Source organism: Phalacrocorax carbo, chromosome 1 (genome assembly GCF_963921805.1).
Source record: "Phalacrocorax carbo chromosome 1, bPhaCar2.1, whole genome shotgun sequence".
In the NCBI taxonomy this organism is placed as follows: domain Eukaryota; kingdom Metazoa; phylum Chordata; class Aves; order Suliformes; family Phalacrocoracidae; genus Phalacrocorax; species Phalacrocorax carbo.
The window spans coordinates 188249567-188271600 of NC_087513.1; the positions used below are offsets into that span (position 1 = coordinate 188249567).

The window sequence follows — 22034 nt, forward strand, 5'->3', positions numbered from 1 at the left end:
TGAAATTGCATTGGCAGTTGTTATTCATCAGAGCATCCTCTGATAAACTGTATTCTGTTAGACAGTAGTGAAGATGCTTTACTGCTTGGTTTTTTGCATTGGTGGTTTTAATAATGTATTACGTTCACCTATAAGTTTGTGTCATTTTCCCAGCAAATTATATTAACTGTTAGAGAAGTTATGTTCACTTTCTGGTTCTTGTTTTGAAATATAAGGTAAAAATTGCTTTTGTCATTAAAGCTGTACACACATGCACACACCACTGTACGTGATGTTCTTGGATGTCCCTAGACACATACCTGCATGTACCTGCTGCTTCTTTTCTTGTTCAGGTTTGAGTTGGGTTGAAAGTAACAGTGGGGCTTGTTCTTAGGATTTCTTTCCTTTTTTAGAACACCAAGCATATTGTTATGCAACAAACACATTGGCGCTTGCTTGCCTGTCATGCGCAGATCACCTTTCTGTTCAATCCACTTCTATGTGTTTCATATTCTCATGTCTTTTATTGCCTGTAAAAAATACCGATGTTATGAATGAGGTGCTCTTTTCTAGCTCTAAGACCTGTTGTCCTCTTTGTAGCCTTTCTCCTTTGAGGAGCGGGGCTTTAGCACAAGAAGCATCTGTTGCGTTGAGTCTTCTGCAGCTCCGACCTGTCTGGCAGAACCTAACAACGTAATTATTTCACTCTTAATTTAATCTTAAGGCATTTAACATCTGTCTAGCAAACTCTTACTCTAGAGCACTCACAGTTTACACTTACTGAATTAGCAGAAAGTCCACCTTCCATGGTCTCAGTGTTGAAGGGCACTGAAAATCCATTTTGCTGGATTAAATTCCCAGTTACCTGCTTTAGTTGTTGGGGAAAGGGTGTGTTACAGTTCACTAAATCTGTGTGAGGCAGGTCGTTTGCTAATAAATTCAAACATGGGATGGAAAGTACAACAGAGAAGGTTTAAGAAAGGGTTATGAATTCCAGTTCTAGAGTGTTACTCTTTGTTTCGTTTTGCAATGCAAAAACTGCACTGTGATCTTGTCTGATGTGATTAACATGAAGAGCCAAGAAAACTTACCTGATTAGAATAACTAAGTAATATTGCCAAGCTTGTATTCCCAGAAGGTAGGAAAAAAGGGGCCATATGAGTTTCAGAGTTATGGAAAACACTGAGAAAATGGATGTTAAAATGTGCTTTAGGCAGTTTGCTCAACAATGCATCAGGGAAACTTCCAAGTCTACATAGCGATTACCCGATTGCTGAACATATTATTTAATTGTAGAACCACTTATATTCCATCTGTATTTCTCAAACCCAATCTTTCCAGATGTCTCAGACCAGTTTTATAGGCACCAGACACATTAGGGAACAAAAGGCTTTCCAATATATACTCATATTATCAAACATAGTCGCTAACTCTCACCAATATCAAATGTGCATCACATGTTAAATCCACGTTCCAATATTGAATCCTTTTGTCAGCAGTTTGTGACTTTCATAACTCACTTTAATTCTTCAGAGGTCTCAAATATTGTCAGTTTCTAGAGTTTAATAGTCAAAACTGTCAAGCACACAAAATATTTTCAAACAAAGTGTTCTCTGAAGGGTTCAGTGTAATTATTTTTCACATGTTTTAATGAAAATGGCTTCACAGTTCTACGTTTCCTTTCCCTAACTGAGTCACTCTGAATCATGCTGTTGTGGGGGAGTCTGCCTGGGAATCCAGACTAGAATTACTTTTCAGCATGGGTTCGGGGCTGGTGGCCGGAGGATGTCCCTTCCTCGAACTTTCTTAGATAAGAGAGGAATCCACGAATCGTACTCACTGTTCTTGGACCCAAACCACATTAGCTCTTTGAGAAGCAGGTTCAACTACCCAGAGCATCTCCCCCATTTTCTGCTGCTTTTCTTTCAGAGCCATTTAGAAGCTTCTAAGTCCTAAAGGCTGCAGCCAGCAATGTCACAGCTAATTACTTTACCTGCAGCTCATCAACTTCATGAAGCAAAGTGTGTATTAATGTGTTTTTCCTTTTTGCTCTGAAAAATATTTGCATTTTACTTTTATACAACTGTTTAGATTTAATCTTTATCTTGTAAACAGCTTTCCTCAACCTTTCCATACCCCCTACCGTGCAGGCACAAAGAGCACATAATACTTAGCTATTTGTATGCAATTTAAAAGAGCCAAGATAAACCCCAAAGAAGGAAATGCTGAAGGAATCATAAATAATATGTTGTTGTTTGCAAGGGGAGAAGGAAACTCTGTGAACTGAGTGTTGAAATATGATACTGGATCAGTTAATGACATGAAACAGATGTAAGTATTTATGGAAACGGTATACAGGAGATTAAAACTTACTGAAATACCTGTTAAAGAAAAAGACTGAAATGCCGTGGGCTCTAAAATCTCATGTGATATCTTATTAGGCATTTCATTCAATATCTAAAAGGTAGCTTTCTGTGAATTAATACTGAATTTTTATACTGAAATTTCCATGAGCGTTTGTCATTTTCTCTCTCTGCCTCAGTATTGCGAACTCACATATCTCCAGATAACTGATCACATGCGAATAATAGTGTTCATGATACCCTAGTTATCATAGGGGAAACACTTCCTGAAATTCTTATATCATTGAGTTAATTTATGTTACTCAGTAAATCATAAACGAATCACGTACTTCCTCCCATAAGGAGTGTGTTTCGTTATTTTGGATTCTGTATTTTCTTATGACACTATATTAAACACGTAAAAGGGGGTTAGAAGTAAAACTTTTGCTTTAGTCACCCTGTGAAGTGAGAGGGGAGAACTGGTAGGAAAAGGGTTTATTGAAGGGGGTGGATGGTTTGTCTTCACTAATCAACTCTCTGTCCTGGTCTTTTACTAGGCACTGGAATTCAATAAGTAAAGATTTTAAGATATTATGTATTAAATTAAAAACAAAACAAAACAAAACCCCAAACCACCAGTCGAGGAACCAAGATTTGTGTTGTGAACTACGTAGTTAGTCACCAGTCTGGTGGCACAGAGCAGTGAAGGTTTGGCAAACTACAAGGGCTCGAGAAGAGTCTTACTGAACTCAGGCAGCCCAGGATTACACATAAATAAATAAAACATGTGCTTTGCTGGATTAGGGCCTAATTAAAGAATTGTCAAATTGTTAAGACTTGTGCGTATCAGCTCAGTGTGTTTATTTTTCCACATTTCCAATATTTTTGAAACTTATTGCCCTGATATCAAACATGTGCAAGCTGCAAATTGACTTTCGTGCTGTATCTACAACTTGAAAGATTTTAAAGGTATTAAAAATGCAATCCGAACCAGTCATGACTTTCTTCCCCTTGCTTGTTTTTTCTCAGAGATTGGCAGTCAGAAATTCCACAAATACAGCGAAGAGAAGACACTGAAGTGGTTAAAGAAAAAGGTATTGTGTTTCTGTTTTGCTTCCAAATTTGTTTTATGTTTAAAATGAAAATGCTTATTAGCTTGTCCATGTCCACATTTGGGCCATGTGGTGTGCCTCACTTCAAGGTATGTGTCCTGTCCAAGAACGACAGACATCGCAGTAAAGTTGTTGCATTTGGGATTGTGATGAGGTATTAGAGAAATGACAGGTTTGTTATATTTCTCTTTCTGATGGGGGCTGGCATGAAAGGGATTCATGGAGCGTGGGGAAGCAGAGAAGAAGCTGAAGTTCAGCTCAACACTGTGTTCTGTAGGCTTTGCATAAGGTGAGGGACTTGTCTTTTGCTTCATCCACTTTACATATGGGCTAGAGGAGAGCTTTGACTACTGCAGGTTTTAAATTCTGGCATGCTTTAAAGCTGACCTTGGTTTTGTGCTACAAATGGGTTTCCTCATGAAGTTTTGGCAGAGTTTCTCAGAATGGTCCTGGTATGGTTGCTGCTATCCTGATCCAATCGTGCTGTTTGAGAGGTCTGTACAGTACACAGAAAATAAACTAGGGTTATAGCTAAGCTTGATGTGGTCAGTTATGGTATAAAGAGGGCAAATCTCATTTTACACATTCACATGTGCCCCTACTATGATACCACTCTGTAGAAAAAGATTGTATATATCACATGATACAGGAAGCCTTGTCATTTAAATAAGTCAGTGCAAGCACAAATCTGGTCTACTTTCTGCAATGATGAGGCATGGAGATACCTATTTTGCAATGAATACCTGAATGTTTACATCTGAACAGGTACCTGTTTGTGTTAAAATACCTTCTGCTAGGTATCTCTCTGTTATCTCCAGTATAGCAGTGCCCTGTGAAGTCCTTAATCTTTGAGTTCCATCAGGACTGCCTTTGCAATCCAGCTGAGCTCAGGTATTCTCTGTTCTCCGAGCAGGTGTATTTCTCACCTGTATAATCACAGCTGTTCCATCTGAGTAGCTCAGCTCATCTTTGGGTGCTGCAGAACTGGTGCTGTGTTGCCAAGGCAACATGTTCAAAGGCATGCTAGTTTCTCTGGGTTTTTTGAGTTCATATGCTAGTCATTACAAATGTATATTAAATTTCACCACAGTCCATAACTTGAGTGTTTTATGTGCTTGAAACAAAATTACAAGAGCTTTGTCACTGCATTAACATGCGCATAACAACACTGATACAGACATTTCGTTCTGTGGTTTCCAATAGGTCAGTCAAACAGTGAAAGCACTTAAAAGCAACAATATATGTGTAAGTGAAGGGGTATACGCAGCTACATTTATCAGCGGTAAACACATCACAGATACTGAGGAAGGTAAGAAAACTAAACATTGTAATGAATTCCATTTTTGTGAAATTGCATATGTGGAGATAAAACACATTATTAGAATCTAAAATGTACTGAAATTTGCCTTCGCACTAAATTTATTCCTGTAGAGAAAATTCCATATATGTTGTGACAGTCTGCCTTGACTTTCCTGAGTTTTTTGGTACCTCCATCAGATGCCATTGTAATTAACAGTAGGTAGACGTTCTTTTAGCTTCTCCTTAGTTCAAGAAGACCTTTTCTCAGTGAAATATATGCTGAAGTGCTTTGCTGAATTGAGACTGTCTTGGACAACAGGACACGTGCTTAGAATATATATATGAGTATCCACCCAATAAGTGTTTCTGTATTAGAACAGACTTCTTCATTATTATTGTTTTTATTAGCATGCAAATACTCCTCATAAAATTCTCCAAAAAGGGAAGGGGTCTTAGGAAGTCATAGTCACAGAGTGAAAGCTCCTGGTCCAAACATTACTTTATGTGACAAATGTAGAGAATACACAAGTGTGTGCTTACTAAGGGCAAAAACTTTAATGATACGTATTAAATTTCCCTGAAATTGACAGTCCTGGTACCAAAAAGTCTGGAGTTTGCTTCTAGTCACCTTTTCCCTGCAGAGGATAATGTCCTGAATGTTACTGTGGTATGAAGTTGTGTAGAGAAACTTGAAAACGGACTCAGAATAAATTCTTTGAATGTTAATGAAAATTAAGAAAAGTTTAGCACAAGAAGAACAAAAGTAAATTGTTTCTTATTGCAAAGACATTCAGAAGTATGCATGCTGTTGAAAAATAAGGAGAAACAAAGCAACTTGCTGACCAAGTGGAAAATGCGTTACCAAGTAATGATATCAAAGGAAACAACATAAATGAGATTTAAGAGGCAACTAGACAGTTTTATAGAACAGAGATTGTAGTACATGGTTTTTAAAAAGAGGCAAAGCTGCAAAACTTGTGACTTCAACGTTACAGTAGCTTTTCATCCTTCTCCCCACCCCCATTTTTTAAAAGAAAGGGAAAATTGTCCTGACAGCAACCATCTTGACTATGCTTTAATACTTTATCACTTGAAATTTGTAATTATACTCATCTGCAGTGTTTTTTCCACCTTCCTTCTTACTTGGAGTAACATGGATATAATAGTCTTTTTAAAAGCCTTTTTTTAGGCTTAAAAGAGCAGCATTGAAATAGGGAATACTGGGGGTTAAAAGTAGGTAAGTGTTGGAGGCAGTCCCACTGTATCTAGCAAGGTGAATGACAGGAAGTCAAACTGACCTTACTCAACACTTATTTTTAATAAGACTAATTTTCTGGTCTGATCCTTTCACTGCCATGACAGCGCAATTTTTATCTGTAAAGAGTTGCTTTCATAGGTGTATTATGAAATTTCAGTACCTTATAAATAGATGGGTATGTGTAGTTAGCATCTACAGATGTTGTAGAGCGAAAGTCTGGGAGGATGTAATGAGTGCATATAGGGAAGGAGGGGAGGTTAAACATGTGAGACCTGCATATTTCATTCAGAAGACAAAGAAGGGAGGTACACAAATATTCCTGATGTTTGACAGGAGGTTAATAACAAAGGAAGGCTAGGGTGAGAACACAGACTCCCTAGAAGGCAAACAGTGGTATTTTAAAACTGGTAAAGGAAGCCAGTGAAGATTGCTTCAAGGCAGAAATGCAGAGAGAACGGGTTTTGTATTTAGTACAAAATAATAGCAGTTGACTTGGACTCACCGTTCAGTGTCATAATGCAAAGAGTGAAATGATGGGAATATTTTTCTTAAGCGATAAATTGGACATACTAAGTGCTGAGGTGAAATTGTCTTGGATTAGAGTTATTTCTTGTTCTCTCCTGACCCTAAAGTGGGCTTAGGGAGTGACAAATCCTTTGAATCTAGGCAGTGGAGGAAGATAGAAGATGCAGGAGGCAGTGCAGATAGAAGATACTAAGAATTTGATGTCAGTATAATTGAAATGGATATGCTGGTGTCAGTTTGTTAATGCTTTCTGCTTCAATGCCAGTTTGCATCGGGCTTTTTATATTTAAAAAAAATAAAAAGGAATAAATAGCTCTTTACTACCCTGAGGCTAGTTTACCACATGCTTCTGAACTCTCTACATGTGTAGGCGTATGAACAGGTAGAGCTGGCCTGTCGTAGATAGAATTCAGAGGTGAGATTTTAGCTTAATGTCTGTCTGGCAAATACTTTCTGTGCATGGGTGCAGTTACTCTCTAGCAGCCCAACAACAGCAAGTTTAAAAGATCCAGCCCATGATCAGAAAGTGCTTGTGTAGAACGTGACAGGAAAAGATCTGGTTTAGGGCTTCATGTTATAAAAGGGTCACTTTTTTTTTTCCCAGTCTCTCAGAAAACATTTATAGCAGGAGTGCCCTGTACTGAAAACAGCTTCTAGTAGTTCATATTTCCACAGATAATTATCCTGTCTTGCCAGTGATGTTTAGATAGGCCTTGGCATTTTGCGTAAAGTACTGAAATTAAGTACACGACTTTGAAATAGACTCATTGTCTCATCTAATTGTTTTCAGTTGAAGCCAGAAAATGTACTTTAGTACTGAAGCCCTTGCCAAATAATTGTAAGATCCAGATGCTTTAAAATTAATGATTGCATGTTCTGTTGAGTCAGCTTTTTACTTTTGCAGGTTTTTAAAATTTAATTTCTCCAGAAAAATACATGATATCTAGTATTCTCAGAAAGTGAAGCTTTTGTAAAGTACATACAGCAGATATTAATAACATGTGCTGACAAAGTGAGTGTAGTAAGTCTTTACTTTTTAAATAAACCTACAAGTGTCATATAACATAAACTACTCAACACAGAGAACCATCACAGTGTATCCATTAGAAGTCTCTTACTATTAATTCAACCTTATGATTTATGGTAGCACATGCAACATGGCTAAGGCAACGTGACTGTATAATGTGAATGTTCTTTTTCTTCTCCTTCCCACTCCCTGCTCTGTTCCTGAAGACTATGTACGGTATGCCCATGGGTTAATATCAGAATATATTCCTGAAGATCTGAGTAAGAAGTTGTTAAAATACTTAGGGTAAGTATTGTTCTAGCTAGCTGCTAGTTTTGTGTGTCATGCATTAATGTCCTTTTGGTCATTTCTGTTGAATACTGAGATTTGTTTATCAAGGTTGCAGTGAATGACACAATGAGATTAGATTTGCCACACTTGAAATGTGATTTTTTTCAAATGTAGAGTGTGCCTTTCTGTTGTTCCTATGATGCTAAGGACCCTGGGCTGGAGAAGAGATGTAATATATTAAGTCTGATATGTCTGTTATCATAGTGGTACCATGAAACCCTGAGCAATGTATCCCATCTTAAACCAAGGCAGGGAAGGAAGTCCAAAGAGTTAAAGGAGTTTGTCTGGAATTGTCAAGCATGAGCAGCAGAGCCAGGAGTAGAACTGTCATCCCCAGCCCTCTTTCCCTTTCCCTACTTACGCAGTGCTGCTGGGGTTTGACTTCACATATCTAACCTGTGTTAGTTTGTATTTAAATCTGGAAGGTGAGCCAGCATCCTCATCCTGGTGTTCCCTGCCAGCAGCGGACTTTGCTTGGAGCATCGCTGGGACCCTGCACCTGCCCCTTAGTTCAGTTCTGTTCAAAGGCTTCTGTTATGGTGGCCTGTGGGAAAATGTGCAATTTGCTGCTTCAAGTCCCATAGCTTAACAGTTTAATTGAAGAGATGTTGTGTACTTTATAATACCATCTTACTAATAGCGAAGGGTTTCAAAAGTAAGGTGGAGTTCTCCTGTTTTGGTTGCCAGATCTAAGAACTTTTGAAAGAGCCTATGGTGCCTAGCTCTGCTTTAGTTATCTAAGTCAGAAATAAAAAGTCCATGAGCTGGTTTTTTTGCAAACACATGCCATGTGTGAGCAGCTGATAACCAAAGCAGCCTTTGTGTGGAAGTGATTATAAACTTTATTTTGTGCGATCCAGCTGTCTTAATTTATAACTTCAAATCTTTTGTTCTACAGGCTCCCAGAACTTAAAAGCCAAGTACCAGAGCCACCATTGAAGGTAGGAGAACATTAAGATAGTGACAGATACGTTGCGTTGTAAGCTGATTTCTCTCAGTTATTATTAAAACTAGACTAGGCCAAGCACTGGGTCAATACAATAAGTAAGTTGGCTTTGTGAAAAGCCAGTTTGAAATAACACAAGAAATTTACCAGGTACCTCATATTTTTTAATAGGGAATATTTTGGTTGGTTTTCCTGTTTAAAAAAAGGGAGGGAAAGAGACAGACATATTTTATGTTTTTGGTCAGCAGTCTTTTCATACGTGTTTTGCTTATTTAGTTTTATTGAGGTTGATGGGACAATATGACCTCATAGGTTTTCTTTCATATGTAATTTATGAGGACCCTGAAAGGGACCTCCTGGGTCATCGATTCCCAGACAACCATGTTGGATAATCTCTCATACGCTGACCATTCTTCACTGTGAGTCTCATTAGGATTTTTTCTTTCCATTACTTCTCTTGGAAGACTGTTCTATAACCTCATTCCTCTGATGCTCAGAAACCTTCCTGTAAATTCCACCTTGAATTTATTCATGGCCAATTTATTCCCCTGCGCTTTTGTGCTAACATTATCATTGTTGTTTTTAATTGAAATGGTTCTTTTCCCTCCCTAACATTAGTCCTTTCAATGTGTAAAAGGAAAACATAATATCCTTTCTGTTTTCATTTTGTGAAGCCAAACTTGGTTGTGCAAGATGGGTCCTCCATTCCCTCATCATCGCAGGAACATTTCTTTACACCTATTCCAAGGTGAATTCAATTGTTTCAAACCAGATGACCGGAATCATATATAATTAATCATGATACAACCTTCACCGGTATAATATGATGGTATTCCTCCCTTCTTGACTTAACTGGAAGTACTTTATCTCATTGTATCTTAAGAGACCCATTTGCCTCTGTTACTGTGTGATGTACCGGATAGCTCACGGTCATGCTAGGAATAGGTAAGACACACAGTGGTTTTTTTTCTCCACTGCAATTTTTAGTTGATCAGTATTTAGATTTACAATAAATTAATGCAGTTAGCTGCTGTGAACATGACCTTGTACTGCTGTACGCGTCACCCGTTTTTAATGTTTCCAGTCTTGAAGGTTCTCTGTTTTTTCCTTCATAGTGTTAAAAGCTCCTTAGGTATTCATAATGCTACTCTGGTGTACATTCAGCAAATGTTAGCATGCTGTTATCTTTAACAATTAATGAACCTTTTGAATAGATATTGTTCGTGGCGCTCCGCTAGTGATCTCCATCTGATCCAATGACATTCCTTTCTGCATTATTTGCCTTTGTTTCCCTTTTACCCAGTTTCTTACCTACCTTAAAATTCTTATGCAATCTTTATTTTCTATAATTTTAGTTGCTTAAGTGGCACCATGTCAAGTCCTCTGGCAATCCTTCACATTTTCTGCTACCAGAAAATGCATTGTCTTTGAGATAAAAAGATAAGTCAGAGGGCATGACCTATGTTTAGTTTTTATTTACTCTATATCTTTAATTAGTCTTCTTTCACTTTCCACTGCCGCCCCCCCCCCCCGCCACCCCCTTCTGCTGAGACCTACTGTCACTTTTGTCTCTTCCTTACATATAGATGGGTGTTCGGCTATTCTGCAGCAGTATGTTCCTTACCTGATAGAACAGTTGCCAGGTTTTGCGTCTGGACTTGTGATTTCTGAGGCAGTCTCCCAACAGTGTCAGCATGTTGAGTTTTACTTCTATCTTGAATAGAGTGATTTCTGTTCTTTTTTCTGCCCCTGTATTTAACCTCTTCATCTTTACTGAAAACAATTTACTGAGGCAAAGGATTTATTCCATTTTGGGGCTACACATAGATTAGCTTTAATACTTATCCAATCCTTACTGTATAGCAGCTTCACTTTTTCTTTTTTGATTCCCTTTTTGCCTCTGTGGCTAAACAACCTTCTACTATTTGTTTTAATTTCCTTTCCAAGGTCTAACTCAGCTTGACTTTTTGGCAGTTCTCACTTTATCCCAGTATTACCTGACCCCTAAAACAAATCTATTTTGGGGGGGTTTGGTTTTTTTTTTTTGGCAGCCTTTCTTCATTGCAGAATTCTGCTTACGCCTAGCATCTTTTTTTGGGGGCGGGGGGAAATACGAGTGCATCTGTGTGAGTAAGGGCAAGCATTTGTATAGTTTAGTCTGAGAAGCCCTTTCCTTCAAGATTTTTTACCTTGTTTGAAGTAAAAGATCCAAAATCACTTCTTCCATCTTTTTCTTTTACATTGCAAGTGTCTTCCTCACACATCAAGTCCCTTCACTTTGGCTTAGAGAAGTAATGCATATGGTTTGCAAAGTTTGCCCCTCTAGAACCAAGAATCCCACTTTTGACTATCCTTTCAATTTAATTTAAACTGAGGCACCCTATATCTACTGAAACTAGGTTACTTACTACACCGACCTTTCCTGCAATGTCCCTGCTACTTACTGAAACAAAGTCTAAAATAACCTCATTTCTGGCTGGTTCACTGACTGTTCTGTTAAGCAGTATGTCAGCTAGCACATGCAGGAATAATTGGGCCCTACTGTTATTAATAGCATTTGTTCTCCAATGTATATCCGTGGATATAAGTTATTTCCATGTGGTTGGACAGTTGTTCTGGCTGCACAGTTACTTGGCCCTTTGATTCAGTTAAGAATTATCTTTATGCATTGTAAGAAATATTAAACACACATCAGGAGCCAACTGATATTCATTAGCCATATAAGCATGTTACAACAACTATATTAAACTACATGTGATGTACATTATATATTATGTACGAATAGCTTTTATACCATTGGGATAATTCTGAGGATCTATTTTTAAAAATAGTTTTATTTCAGCAGTTTGGTTACAGAGGAAATGAGGCTTAGAACTGTTCAGTTGTTGGGCAGTGAAATCTTGCTGAGGATCTGATTAATTTCCAGAGCACTGACCAGGGTGTGTATGATGCTTCTGCATTTAAGTCTTTGCAACTTCAGAGATTCAAACACTCCTTTATTTCACAATCTCAGAGGAGCAAGGCAGGCTTGTGCACTGGAACCTGTAGTCTCCTTTAGATCATTTTTATTCACTTGCATTGACGTGTATTCACTTGTGTTGACGGCAAAGGTGTATTGACAGGCATAGTATAGAATTATGGCGAATAAAGGAGGGTTTAACATGTATTTTCTATTATGGTAAAGTAATTGCATGTTTAGAAATGATGTTTAATTCTGAAGGGAGGAGAGATTTAGAAACTGAAGTGGTTAACAGAAAAGCTGCGACAGATTCTCTCTCTTGCAGTACAAGGGTAAACTGGGTACAGTCTGGACTCTGTGATTTAATGATTAAATCAAAATTACATGTTCTTGCTATTAATTGTAAGCCATTGATCTTGTGTTGTAATCGCCATACTGTCTAGTTTGTCAGCACAGGGAGCACGGCCATTGGCAGATGATGACAGACATCTACAAAAAAATATGTAGGCTCTGCTAGAACTAAACAGCAAATGTTTTGCTGAAAAGCAAACATTTTGTTGTAAGTTTAAAAAAACTTGTTTATCAGATTCCAGAAAGAGGAGAATAGTAATTATTCATTAGATTGTCATTTGAAAATGTAATCACAGCACAGTAAACAGCCTCCTAGGGAGGCTGATCCAGATCCCTTTGAAATCAAAAGAAAAGGCTGCTGTTGGATCTGGTTCTAAGAGCTGAGAAATCTAAGCTGCAGACCTGGCTTCTGTGCCAAAGAGAGAGAGGGAAGGAGAGAGAGAGATCACAAGCACCATAAACAAAATGAATAAAACAGGATCTTAAAACGTATGGTACCATCCAAGTTGCTTGCAAAATCACTCTCTTTGGCACAAAAACTAGGAAGGCCACAGTTTAGATTTCACAGGATATTAAGGACAGGGTAGTAATATCAGATATATAATAATAATAAAAATACAGTGTTGTAAAATACTATATACTTTTTTTTTCCCCTTTTGGAAACATACCAGGAAGTTTTCACCTTTAAACAAAACACATGCTCACAGTTTATGGAAAGAAATATTCATTCTTAAGGCCTGATCATGTGAAGTGCCGAGAACCATTCACTTCCATTATTTCTGAAGTTAGAAGGCACCCAGCACATGCAGAGTCAAGCTTGTTAATATACTCTTGGATTCAAGTGATGAAGCAGCCAGCAGTACTATGTCAGTGTTTCACTGTTGCCAAACTGTAGAAACTAATTACTTTTAAAAGTTGTGCACAAACAGATAATAGACTAGATGATGATCCACTGGTGTTGGCAGATAGCAATAACACTGGAGTTGCTGCACAGTTCCATGAGACTGTGGGGACCAGAGTCTAGGTTCCTTAGTTGTTAGACACTAACTTCCAACAGCTGCTCCATAAAGGTTCTCTTAATAGACTTTGACACCAAAGTCACAACCATGGAAGTTAAAAACAGGATTCAAGTGATTTCTAGAAGTTGTTCTTCAGAAGGCTAGAATGAAGAAAATGCTTCCCATGACAACGGAAGGTCTCTTCTGAATACTGTAGAGATGGTATACATGTGTAAAGAAGACAACTACAAAGAGAAATCTTCCACTGTTACTGCAGATTCTTCAGTTGGTTGCCAGTCCTGTTTTAGTGCTATGGTTACATTATAAAGCCAAACCTTTAAACTTCCATGTGTGTACATCGTAAAAGTGGTTGACAGAGCAACTTCCTCACTCTAACATTTCAGAAAAGGAAATTGTCAGATGTCCCTGTGGAAGCAGAAGAAGACTATACTAAGTTTAACAGCAGCAATCTGAAAACCAAAAAGGTAAGCAGGCCTTGCAGTCGTGCACCTTTTGCTAAAGCATAGATTAATATCCAGCACTAGTACAGAGTGCCTATTTTTCTCCTCCAAAACACATCAGAAAGACAAATACAAAATGGGAGATGTCTGTAGTTGTATCTCCCTGAACTTTTCCTTCAGGTTTAATTTGACTTTGATAGTCTTTATGTCCCATTCTGAACTCTTCTATACTGTTACTGTTTGACTGTATTTTATCAGTGTACATTCGAGTGAACCTCACAGATTTTGACACGTGTTAAGGTGCTCAGCTAATGTTTGCAAAGCTCTTTGAGATCTTCAGGTAAGAAATCCTGTGGCTTAGTGACAGCAACTGTTAAATTTCAGTTATTTGAAAAAGAAACAAAGATGGCAGCATTCACTTAAATTCCAAGGCATGCTAAGACAGGCCTTATATTTACCTAGAAATATTGCTTGTGCACTTTCTTATGTCAGCTTAATGAAATCAAATCAACACAGAGCTTGCTGATTGCCAGCTCCAACACAAGTTTGGAGGCCAGTTCAAATCTAAGTCCAGTGGTGCCTGCCACTGTACTATTCCTAGGAGAGCAACAGAGATGTGAAAAGAAATAGATTGTCTGTGTGTGCCAAAGTTGTGAGGCTTGCACTGGCTTATTTCTCTGAACTTTGAAAGAAAATGAATCCTTCTCCAGTCCATTGGGAAGCAAAAAGACCCTCTGTGCTGGTCTTGTGACCTTCAGACTAATGCTGACTACTCTTTTATCCCTTTGCAAAGAGAAGCAGCTGGTGACAGATGCACTCCTTCCTCCCTCCCAAACCCCCAGAAATTTTTTTAATCAGGGCATATGCTAGTTTTGAAGAAAGACAAGGATTGCCCCCTAAGTGAAGGTGATAAATAGTTCAAAATATTCATGTTTCTCCCCTTCCCCGATTATATACCTATAGCTTTTGAACTGAGCATAAAGACAGAAATAAACTGAGGAGAGATAATTCATGTTAACATTAAATATTATTCACTTCTGAAATAATGAAGCACATTGATGAGAGAAACTGGGAAAGAAAAGATAGCTCTTGGACTCTGTACAGTATACTACTCGTTTAAATACTTTGGCAGTGTTTTTGTTTGTATAGTAACGCAGACGATCATACTGTTGTTGCATATCTCCATCCTATCCGTAACCTTCTAGCTGATCCTAAGTACTGTAATTGTGAAGTTCTGCAGACTGAGAAGTATCATAAAGAAAGGTCAATGCAAAGTTTTCTTAATAGGGAAAACAGCTAGAGATTTAAAACATAACATTTTAAAACGTAAGGAAGAAAAGAGGTCAGCTCTATAAAACGTGGCTCATAAAATGTGTTTTAGGTGTAAAAGTCTGGGAAGTTGTCCCAGCGGCCTCCAAGTGCTTTGCAAATGTTAGTTACCTTCTTCATTCTTAGTTCTTCCATCTTTTTTCCCTTTATTTCACTGTGCATAGAGTCTTTGACAATAAATCAGTGTGAATTATTCATCATCTGTAATGCAAGGCTGTAATTCAGCCTGCTGACAGCATAATCATGAGATTGAGTCGGAGGGTACAGTATGCATCTGTTCTGTCGCATGCATTATTCCTCTAAATGCACACTCAGGGATTATCCCAAAGTAAACGTTTGAGTTGGGATGCCTTATTCTGCAGAAAGATGTTTCACCTCCAGGTCTTTGTAATTGATTCTCTGTCTTTGTCTCAGGTTACTTAAATTCGTGACAAGTATTTTTCTGTTTGAATAATCTCAAATTTGTTTAGTAAGGTTTTTCTCCTACAATTTAAAGCCTCCATAACATTATCTTTATGGCTGTATACTAAAAAAGCATTGCAACTTCTTGCTTGACTTCAGTGTTTAGGAGTTCGTAGCTTCTACCCCCCTCCTATGGAGATGCTGCTTAACTTCTCTTTATCATTTCACTAACAGGCAAACAGCAAGATGTCTGCAGCACAGAAGGCTCTGGCCAAAGTCGATAAGAGTGGAATGAAATCCATTTCTACTTTCTTCACCTCCAAACCTAAAGCATCAAAATAAAGACTTGTTCCTGAAAGAGTTTTATACAGTGGTTATTTTTATGTTAAGCTAAAGATGTCTCCTGGGTTTTTTTGTTAGTATAATATATTCAGGGCATGTCTGTGTACATGGTGGAGTGTGATGAAGAGATCTGTGAGCTAGTGTGGGACAGAGCTGTTATGCCTCAGTGGGGCAAGGCAGTACCCTGCAGATATTCCAGCCTGGGGCAGGAAGACAGCCTAGCTGCAGTAGCACGGCCCTGTGCGCTGAGAAGCAAGGTTTAGCGTGGTGCCAGACTGTACTGCTGCTTGTTCTAGAGCAAGCTGAGTCAAGGCAACCACGGAGTTTTCTCCATTGCACTCCATTCTGGGCTGGAAACATGCCCTCCTCTGATGACTTTTTAAGGACAGTTTTTCGTTCATAAGGAGCATTGTTTTTCAAGACTTTCTGGAGATTTTTACCCAGTATAACACCAGAGTAGGATGGCATCGTTAGGTTTTTATGTTGACCCAAATGTAAGTGCTGATGTAAGCATTGCCATTGGTGGCAATTATCAAGGCAAAGGTAGCATCTATACAGGGATTTTGGTTGGTTTGAATATGCTAGAAACAAATTGCAGTAAATGGCGATGTGCACGTAATGCAATAAAGTACTTTATGTGACGTATTTGTGCTTGTTGTATTTGCTGTACGTTTCAAGAGTTAGATTAGGCTTCAGGACATTTCTTAAGGGGTTTTGGTAGTTTCCTGTATATAAATTTTAATCCTTGAAGAATTACAACATCACTTTGGACTTACATGATAAATCTCTTAACACGTAGCAATATAGGGGTATTTTTATGTTTGGTTCCAAGGTCAGTAGGTCCTTACAAAAATAATTGGGGAAATATTTATTTAAAGGCAAAACTGGGGCTTTTAAAGAAGCCTATTTGGAGCTGGATGCATAATTCAAAAGCTTAAGTATGACTGTCTTGGATAGGGTTTAGTTTTATGAAGTTTTGTACAAGGTAGGACTGTTACTTACAACGCACTGCTCTCTCTTGGGTGCGTTCTTTCCTCATTACAGAGTATTCCTGTGTATTCAGAGGGATGGCTGTCTGCTGTGTTGCAACTTCCCTGATCCACAGAATTGAAGAAGAGATGGAGTCACTGGGATCATTTGTATAGGCCTAGCCAATTCTGCATGACACTAACTCATGGTTTCATCCACCAGTTGTTGCACTGAGCCATTACTGTGGATCAACTACTATGTGTGTTTTAGAAAGACACTTAAAATATGTCATTCTTTACTACTTCAGCTCAGTAGAGAATCTGCCCATATCCTTTGATAACAGGGAGTTTCAGAGAAACTAGGGGTTTTCTCTTCAGATTTACTTGCTGCTGTTTACAACCCGTGGATTACAGTGGTGTCTGTTCGGTTGAAGAGCTCTGTGGCATTCTCTTCCAGCCAGAAATGAATGAGAAGCCTTGCTGTGTGTTGTCTGCTGTCCTTGGGGTTTCTGTGCCTTTCAAACCAGTGGGTTTTTCAGAGTTTTGGGCATAGTTTTGTAAATTGGGGAAGTCAGTATGGTTGGAATTCTAAAGAGGAAAATACTTGGAAATCTATGGAATCTTCATCTCTGATTACAGAGAGATTTATTTAACTAATGTGGATGGCCTCCCAAGAGCGTACAGTTAATGTTCCTGGTTCTAAAAAAGTTTGTCTGAAGTGGATCATCTAGAATCAAATTTAAGTTCCTGGGGGAAAAAAAAGAATGCTTTTCAGGCATTCTAAGGAAGCACTACTGTAAGTCTTTGTTACCTCTGAAAATCAGCCTGTAGTACTAGTGTTTGAACTTAAGTTGAGAAGTGTGTGATTCAGGTGCAGAGACTTTATTGATTTTTCAGTTAGAATCATCCCAGGCTATTTGGTGCTTTAATAAAATTCCAGTCATGAATGTCAACTTTCTGAAACAATATCGGGGTGGGGGTGGTAGGAGACACAAGAAAACCCAGGAATTTCTACGTGGAGCCGTAGAGAAATTCCTGTTATACCACACTGCCTTGTTGTTCAGCTGTCTTTAGCAGAATTTCACCAGCCCTATCAGTAAAGTTTCCTTTTCTGACATTAACTATCAGACGAGTTTAAAATCAGTAGTAGGTGTCAACGTATGTGACAATTTTGATGTGCAGCACTTTTAGAATTGCCATCTTGCTTCTTTCCTACCTGACTTGTCTAGGCTGAAGCGAAGAGGTGTAGCAGCACGTACTGGTTTATCCAGTGGGTCCTTACTATGATTGGAAGGAACTGCATTTCGTGAGGCCAGAATGAGCAATCGTGGTCATGAACTGGAAGGGTTAGATTTTGGAAAACATTCAGCCTGGCCCAGCAGTTTATTCGACAGCCAAACCCCCCAACTTCGTATCAGTAGGAGAGGGATGCACCAGTGATGACAACTTTTGAAAATTACCGCTCAAAGCGCAGGATAATGTTATGAAAAAAAGAAGAAAAAGAACAGGCGCATACTGTCATGTTAACGGAGAAGTTCTGTGCAGTAAGCAACATCTTAGGGAGGATTTTGGTAAATGAGAGGAAAGGAGTCGTCTGTCTATTAATGGCAAGCCAATTCCAAGCACTGGAAGATGGGAAGATGTCGAGAAGGCAGACAAGCAGGAGTTTGAATGGAAAACCAAGGGTTACATTAGAAACAGGCACTATGTGGTAGGACAGATACGTGGTAGAAGCTCTTCTGGATGTTTAAACCTGCTACTTTTAGGAGTTTGGGTTTGAATAGCTCAAAAGTTTTGTGAAATAAATTTTGGAAATGCATCTCTTCATTGACTGAACAGTTCAAGAACCTTTCTTCTCAGAAAAAGTCCCAGTTTCTCTGGTCAGAATTCAGGACAGAGGAGGACAATTCTGATAGAGATGGGAAGCCTTTGCGCTGACTTCTGATCTGGGGGTCCCGATTTTCTTTTTCTTTCTCCATACGTGACTTTCACATCTGCCGCTGCTCTCAAGGACTTAAGTCTGGAGTTCTTCCTCTGTGCATAGATGTGTTGTGCTTTAGCGTGTCACATCTCGACTTCAGCTGTCAGCTATGCCATAACTTACAACAATAGTAATTTTATTAGCGACTGTGCTTTTGGTTGAGCAGGAATTAGTGCATGACAAAAAATATAAGCCATTTCCAAAAGCCATTAGAGCTTTCACGTGAAAACGAAAACTCTTTTCCCTTTATGAAATACGTTTAGTAACTTTGAAACTTCCTCAGCATGTAGCTGTAAGAAGTTATGAAGGGCATGTGGTGCCAAATACATAAAACAATATTTCCTACCACTACGAGGATTTAAATATAGTTACTGTGACTGGCCAGCGGTAGCAGTAGGTCATTATGAAGTGCTGCTTTGCTGTTTCTTCCTTGGTTAGCTTAGTATGAAACAAGATGCCAGCGCCATTATAGAAATGTGGCTCTACTTTATTTCTTTTTGGCATTAACATGCCATCTCTACGTGTTCATGTAAATATCTGATGAGTTGTGATGCTTTTATAGTTGTTGTTTTGGGATTAAGCAGCTCTTACATTTGTGCTTTTTTAGACATCACACTGCAAACGGATTGATAACAGCGGGCATGGGAAACTTCATACGGAAATATCAGCATTGACTTAGGGATATGTAAGGGCTGGACTTGCACATCATTTTCAGTCTTAAGTAATAAACTTAGTTCTATTTGTTGAAGTGACAATTGGTGATTTAAATATTTTCAGTGGAAAAGGCGGCTTGGCAGAATTTGCATTCAGATCTGGAAGTCAGAAGAGTTCAGTGATGCTTGTTTTCAGGTGGTCAGTTGCATCCGACTTGCTGCTTTTTAGAGGCAAACTAAATGCATGGATGCTTATTTGAATAGATTAATGTTTATGACTAGGGTTTTCTCTTTCCTTTGTAGATGCCTGTGCAAAGACGTGCAAAGAAGAGATGAAGGGAGCATAAGGAGACTCACTAATACTATTTTAATTTGTCATAATCTCAAAGCAGCTTTTAAAGGCTTTTTTTACGCACTTTCTGAAAATAAATGCTTGAAGTTAGACATGTCCTGTTCCAAGAAAAAGCAAATCTCAGCAGATTAACATTGTTAAATACGCGGTGTGTTAAATATACACTTCTTCAAATTTTATAGCTTATACGCTATTGGTCTATCGGGCCCTTCCAGGAAAGCACTTACGAGCACGCCTAATGTTAAGCACATGAGCAGTGATCTTAAAGTCAGCAGTGTTGTTCGTGTGGGTAAGTGCTTTGCTGGATCAGCGCCTAAAGTCCTGTTAGGTGCTGAGCATCCTGATCCATATCCAGCAAAGCACTTACATCCATGCTTATCTTGAAGTGGAAGAGCCAGTCTAACTAATATTTGTGCATTAGTGTCCACCATAAAATCTCTCTTGGCACAATGACTCACATGCTTAAAATTAAGCACCTGCCTAAGTATTTTGCAAGGTCAGACCAACAGCATCCTTGAGCCAGTCTTAAATAATGACTTGATTTTGTATGAATTTTCTCTTTTTGTACTCATTTTTTAACAGAATATATGATTTTAGTGGCCATAATTACAAGTTTTAGAAGCTGCATAGCAAAATATGTTGTATGTAATTTTCTCCTTCCTTTTTCAAAATCCAGCCAAATTCAACAAGATGGCCTTTTTGGACTAGAAGCCCAATGTTCAGACAGAATCATCCAAACTGAGAAAAAGTTAACTCTGTTTTTTAGGACGTTTATATTTTTTAAAAATTATTGCACTGAGTTTGATTTAAATGGTTTCATCCAACCCTGACCTTTTATCCAAAAGATGTCGCCTACCTCTTGTTGTGCGGACAGTCTGACTCCTGAAGTGCTAAAGCTTGAGGTAGGACATGTGTTCAGTGGGGCTGATGGGGAAGTTGTGTTTTGATTTCACTTCTTTTTTTCTAAGGGATTGAAACCTTGGAAACATGTATAAAATAACGTGTACATCTTGTGTTGAGAAGTAAACCATAATGTATGTAATCCTCCAGGTTAAAAAAAGAAAGACCTAATTATTTATGATTTTTTTAATCATGTGAGAGACGCTTTCTGTGGAGTGAACGTTAACCAAAATGTCAACTTGAGTCTACATAAAACATGCAGAAAAAGGATGCTAATCCTTAAGTGATTAAGGGTTAATCCTTACGCGATCCTTATGTGATCTGTGTCAGATGCAGCCCAATGTTTTTAACTTAAATACCTGTTTATCAAACTACCATTAATATCTAGCTCTTTGCTACAAAACTTTTTAAAAGTAATAATTGACAGGATTTTGAACATAATGAACGTGCACTTCTGTAAATTTTAACCGTGACCCCCATTCACAGACACCGGCAGCAAATGGCCAAAATGTTCTGTAACGCTTGAATATATTTGAAGCATTCTAGGTAACAAGTGAAAAAGTATTTTGCTTCCACTCTGACAAATTGTGCCTAACTTTAAGCCAAACGATATCTCCAAGAAGAGTTTAGCAGGACATTGCTAAAAACGAAATTCCAAGACAAAGAGGCAAAAGCTCATTCAACTTCCTTTTCAACTGATTCTCATCAACTCTGTCTCAGAATCTGAAAAACCTCAACTGTTGACCATTTAGGAACCGTGTATGAAAGGAAATGCAGTCTGAATGCTTCTTTGAAAATTTTGCACTGAATTCTTGCCTGGTTAAGCAATGTGCACTGTCCCTTCTCAAGGGAAAAATATTTTTTTAACATAGTTTTCTAGGGAGTACTACAAGAATATTGTATGGGCCCAAGGTGAAATATCTATTTTTCTAGCTTATACTAAAGAAAAATGTTTGATGTATGAATCAGACTATGTATTTCAGTAAAGTGTTGTTCCATTTTTTGGTAAGATTTTATTTTTATTTCATGTACAAGAAAAATAAATACCTTTGGAATAATTAGTTGGTTACTTCTTCATTGATTTCACAGAGAAACACAAAGAAAAAGGCAGTGCAGTCAGACTACTAATACTAATGCTGCCGTCCACAAGCTAGTCTGTAATCCTGAGCCTGAGGTGAAGGAAATAATGAATCCTGAGATAGATACAAATCTAAAAGTTCATTAAGACAGAACCAGTGAAGCAATCAGGCCAATGCTTGAGGCCCTTACTGTGCTCTTGTGAGAACCCATTTCTGTGTCCATATGCTTGTTGGCCTACGTACTCTGGCCATTTTGATTTTCATGAATGTGGCGAACCTCTGAGTGATGGCGGGATGAGGGGAGTCGAGGAGAAGAGAATGATGTGATATTCATGTCATTTTTCACACATTTCACGTTCTTCGCCATCACGTATACAGCGTGTAGATGCTCCGTCACAGACTTGCACAGAACTGATAGACAATTCTTTTCCATGTGTTTCT

The 22034-nt window shown here is 38.4% G+C and overlaps 1 protein-coding gene across 2 annotated transcripts in view; it reads left to right on the forward strand.

The window, feature by feature from the left end:
• RNASEH2B (ribonuclease H2 subunit B) overlaps nucleotides 1-21572 on the forward strand; it is a 44532-nt gene extending 22960 nt beyond the window's left edge. Inside the window, exons 6-11 of one of the 2 annotated variants that reach the window (XM_064440911.1) lie at nucleotides 3351-3415; nucleotides 4637-4742; nucleotides 7749-7827; nucleotides 8771-8813; nucleotides 13531-13611; nucleotides 15553-16305. In XM_064440911.1, the coding sequence (XP_064296981.1) occupies nucleotides 3351-3415; nucleotides 4637-4742; nucleotides 7749-7827; nucleotides 8771-8813; nucleotides 13531-13611; nucleotides 15553-15660 (482 nt within the window). In that variant the 3' untranslated portion in view covers nucleotides 15661-16305. Of the gene's footprint in view, nucleotides 1-3350; nucleotides 3416-4636; nucleotides 4743-7748; nucleotides 7828-8770; nucleotides 8814-13530; nucleotides 13612-15552; nucleotides 16306-19565 lie in introns of those variants that run through there. The other variant, XM_064440912.1, reaches the window with a different exon arrangement.
• Nucleotides 21573-22034: the final 462 nt, after the last annotated feature.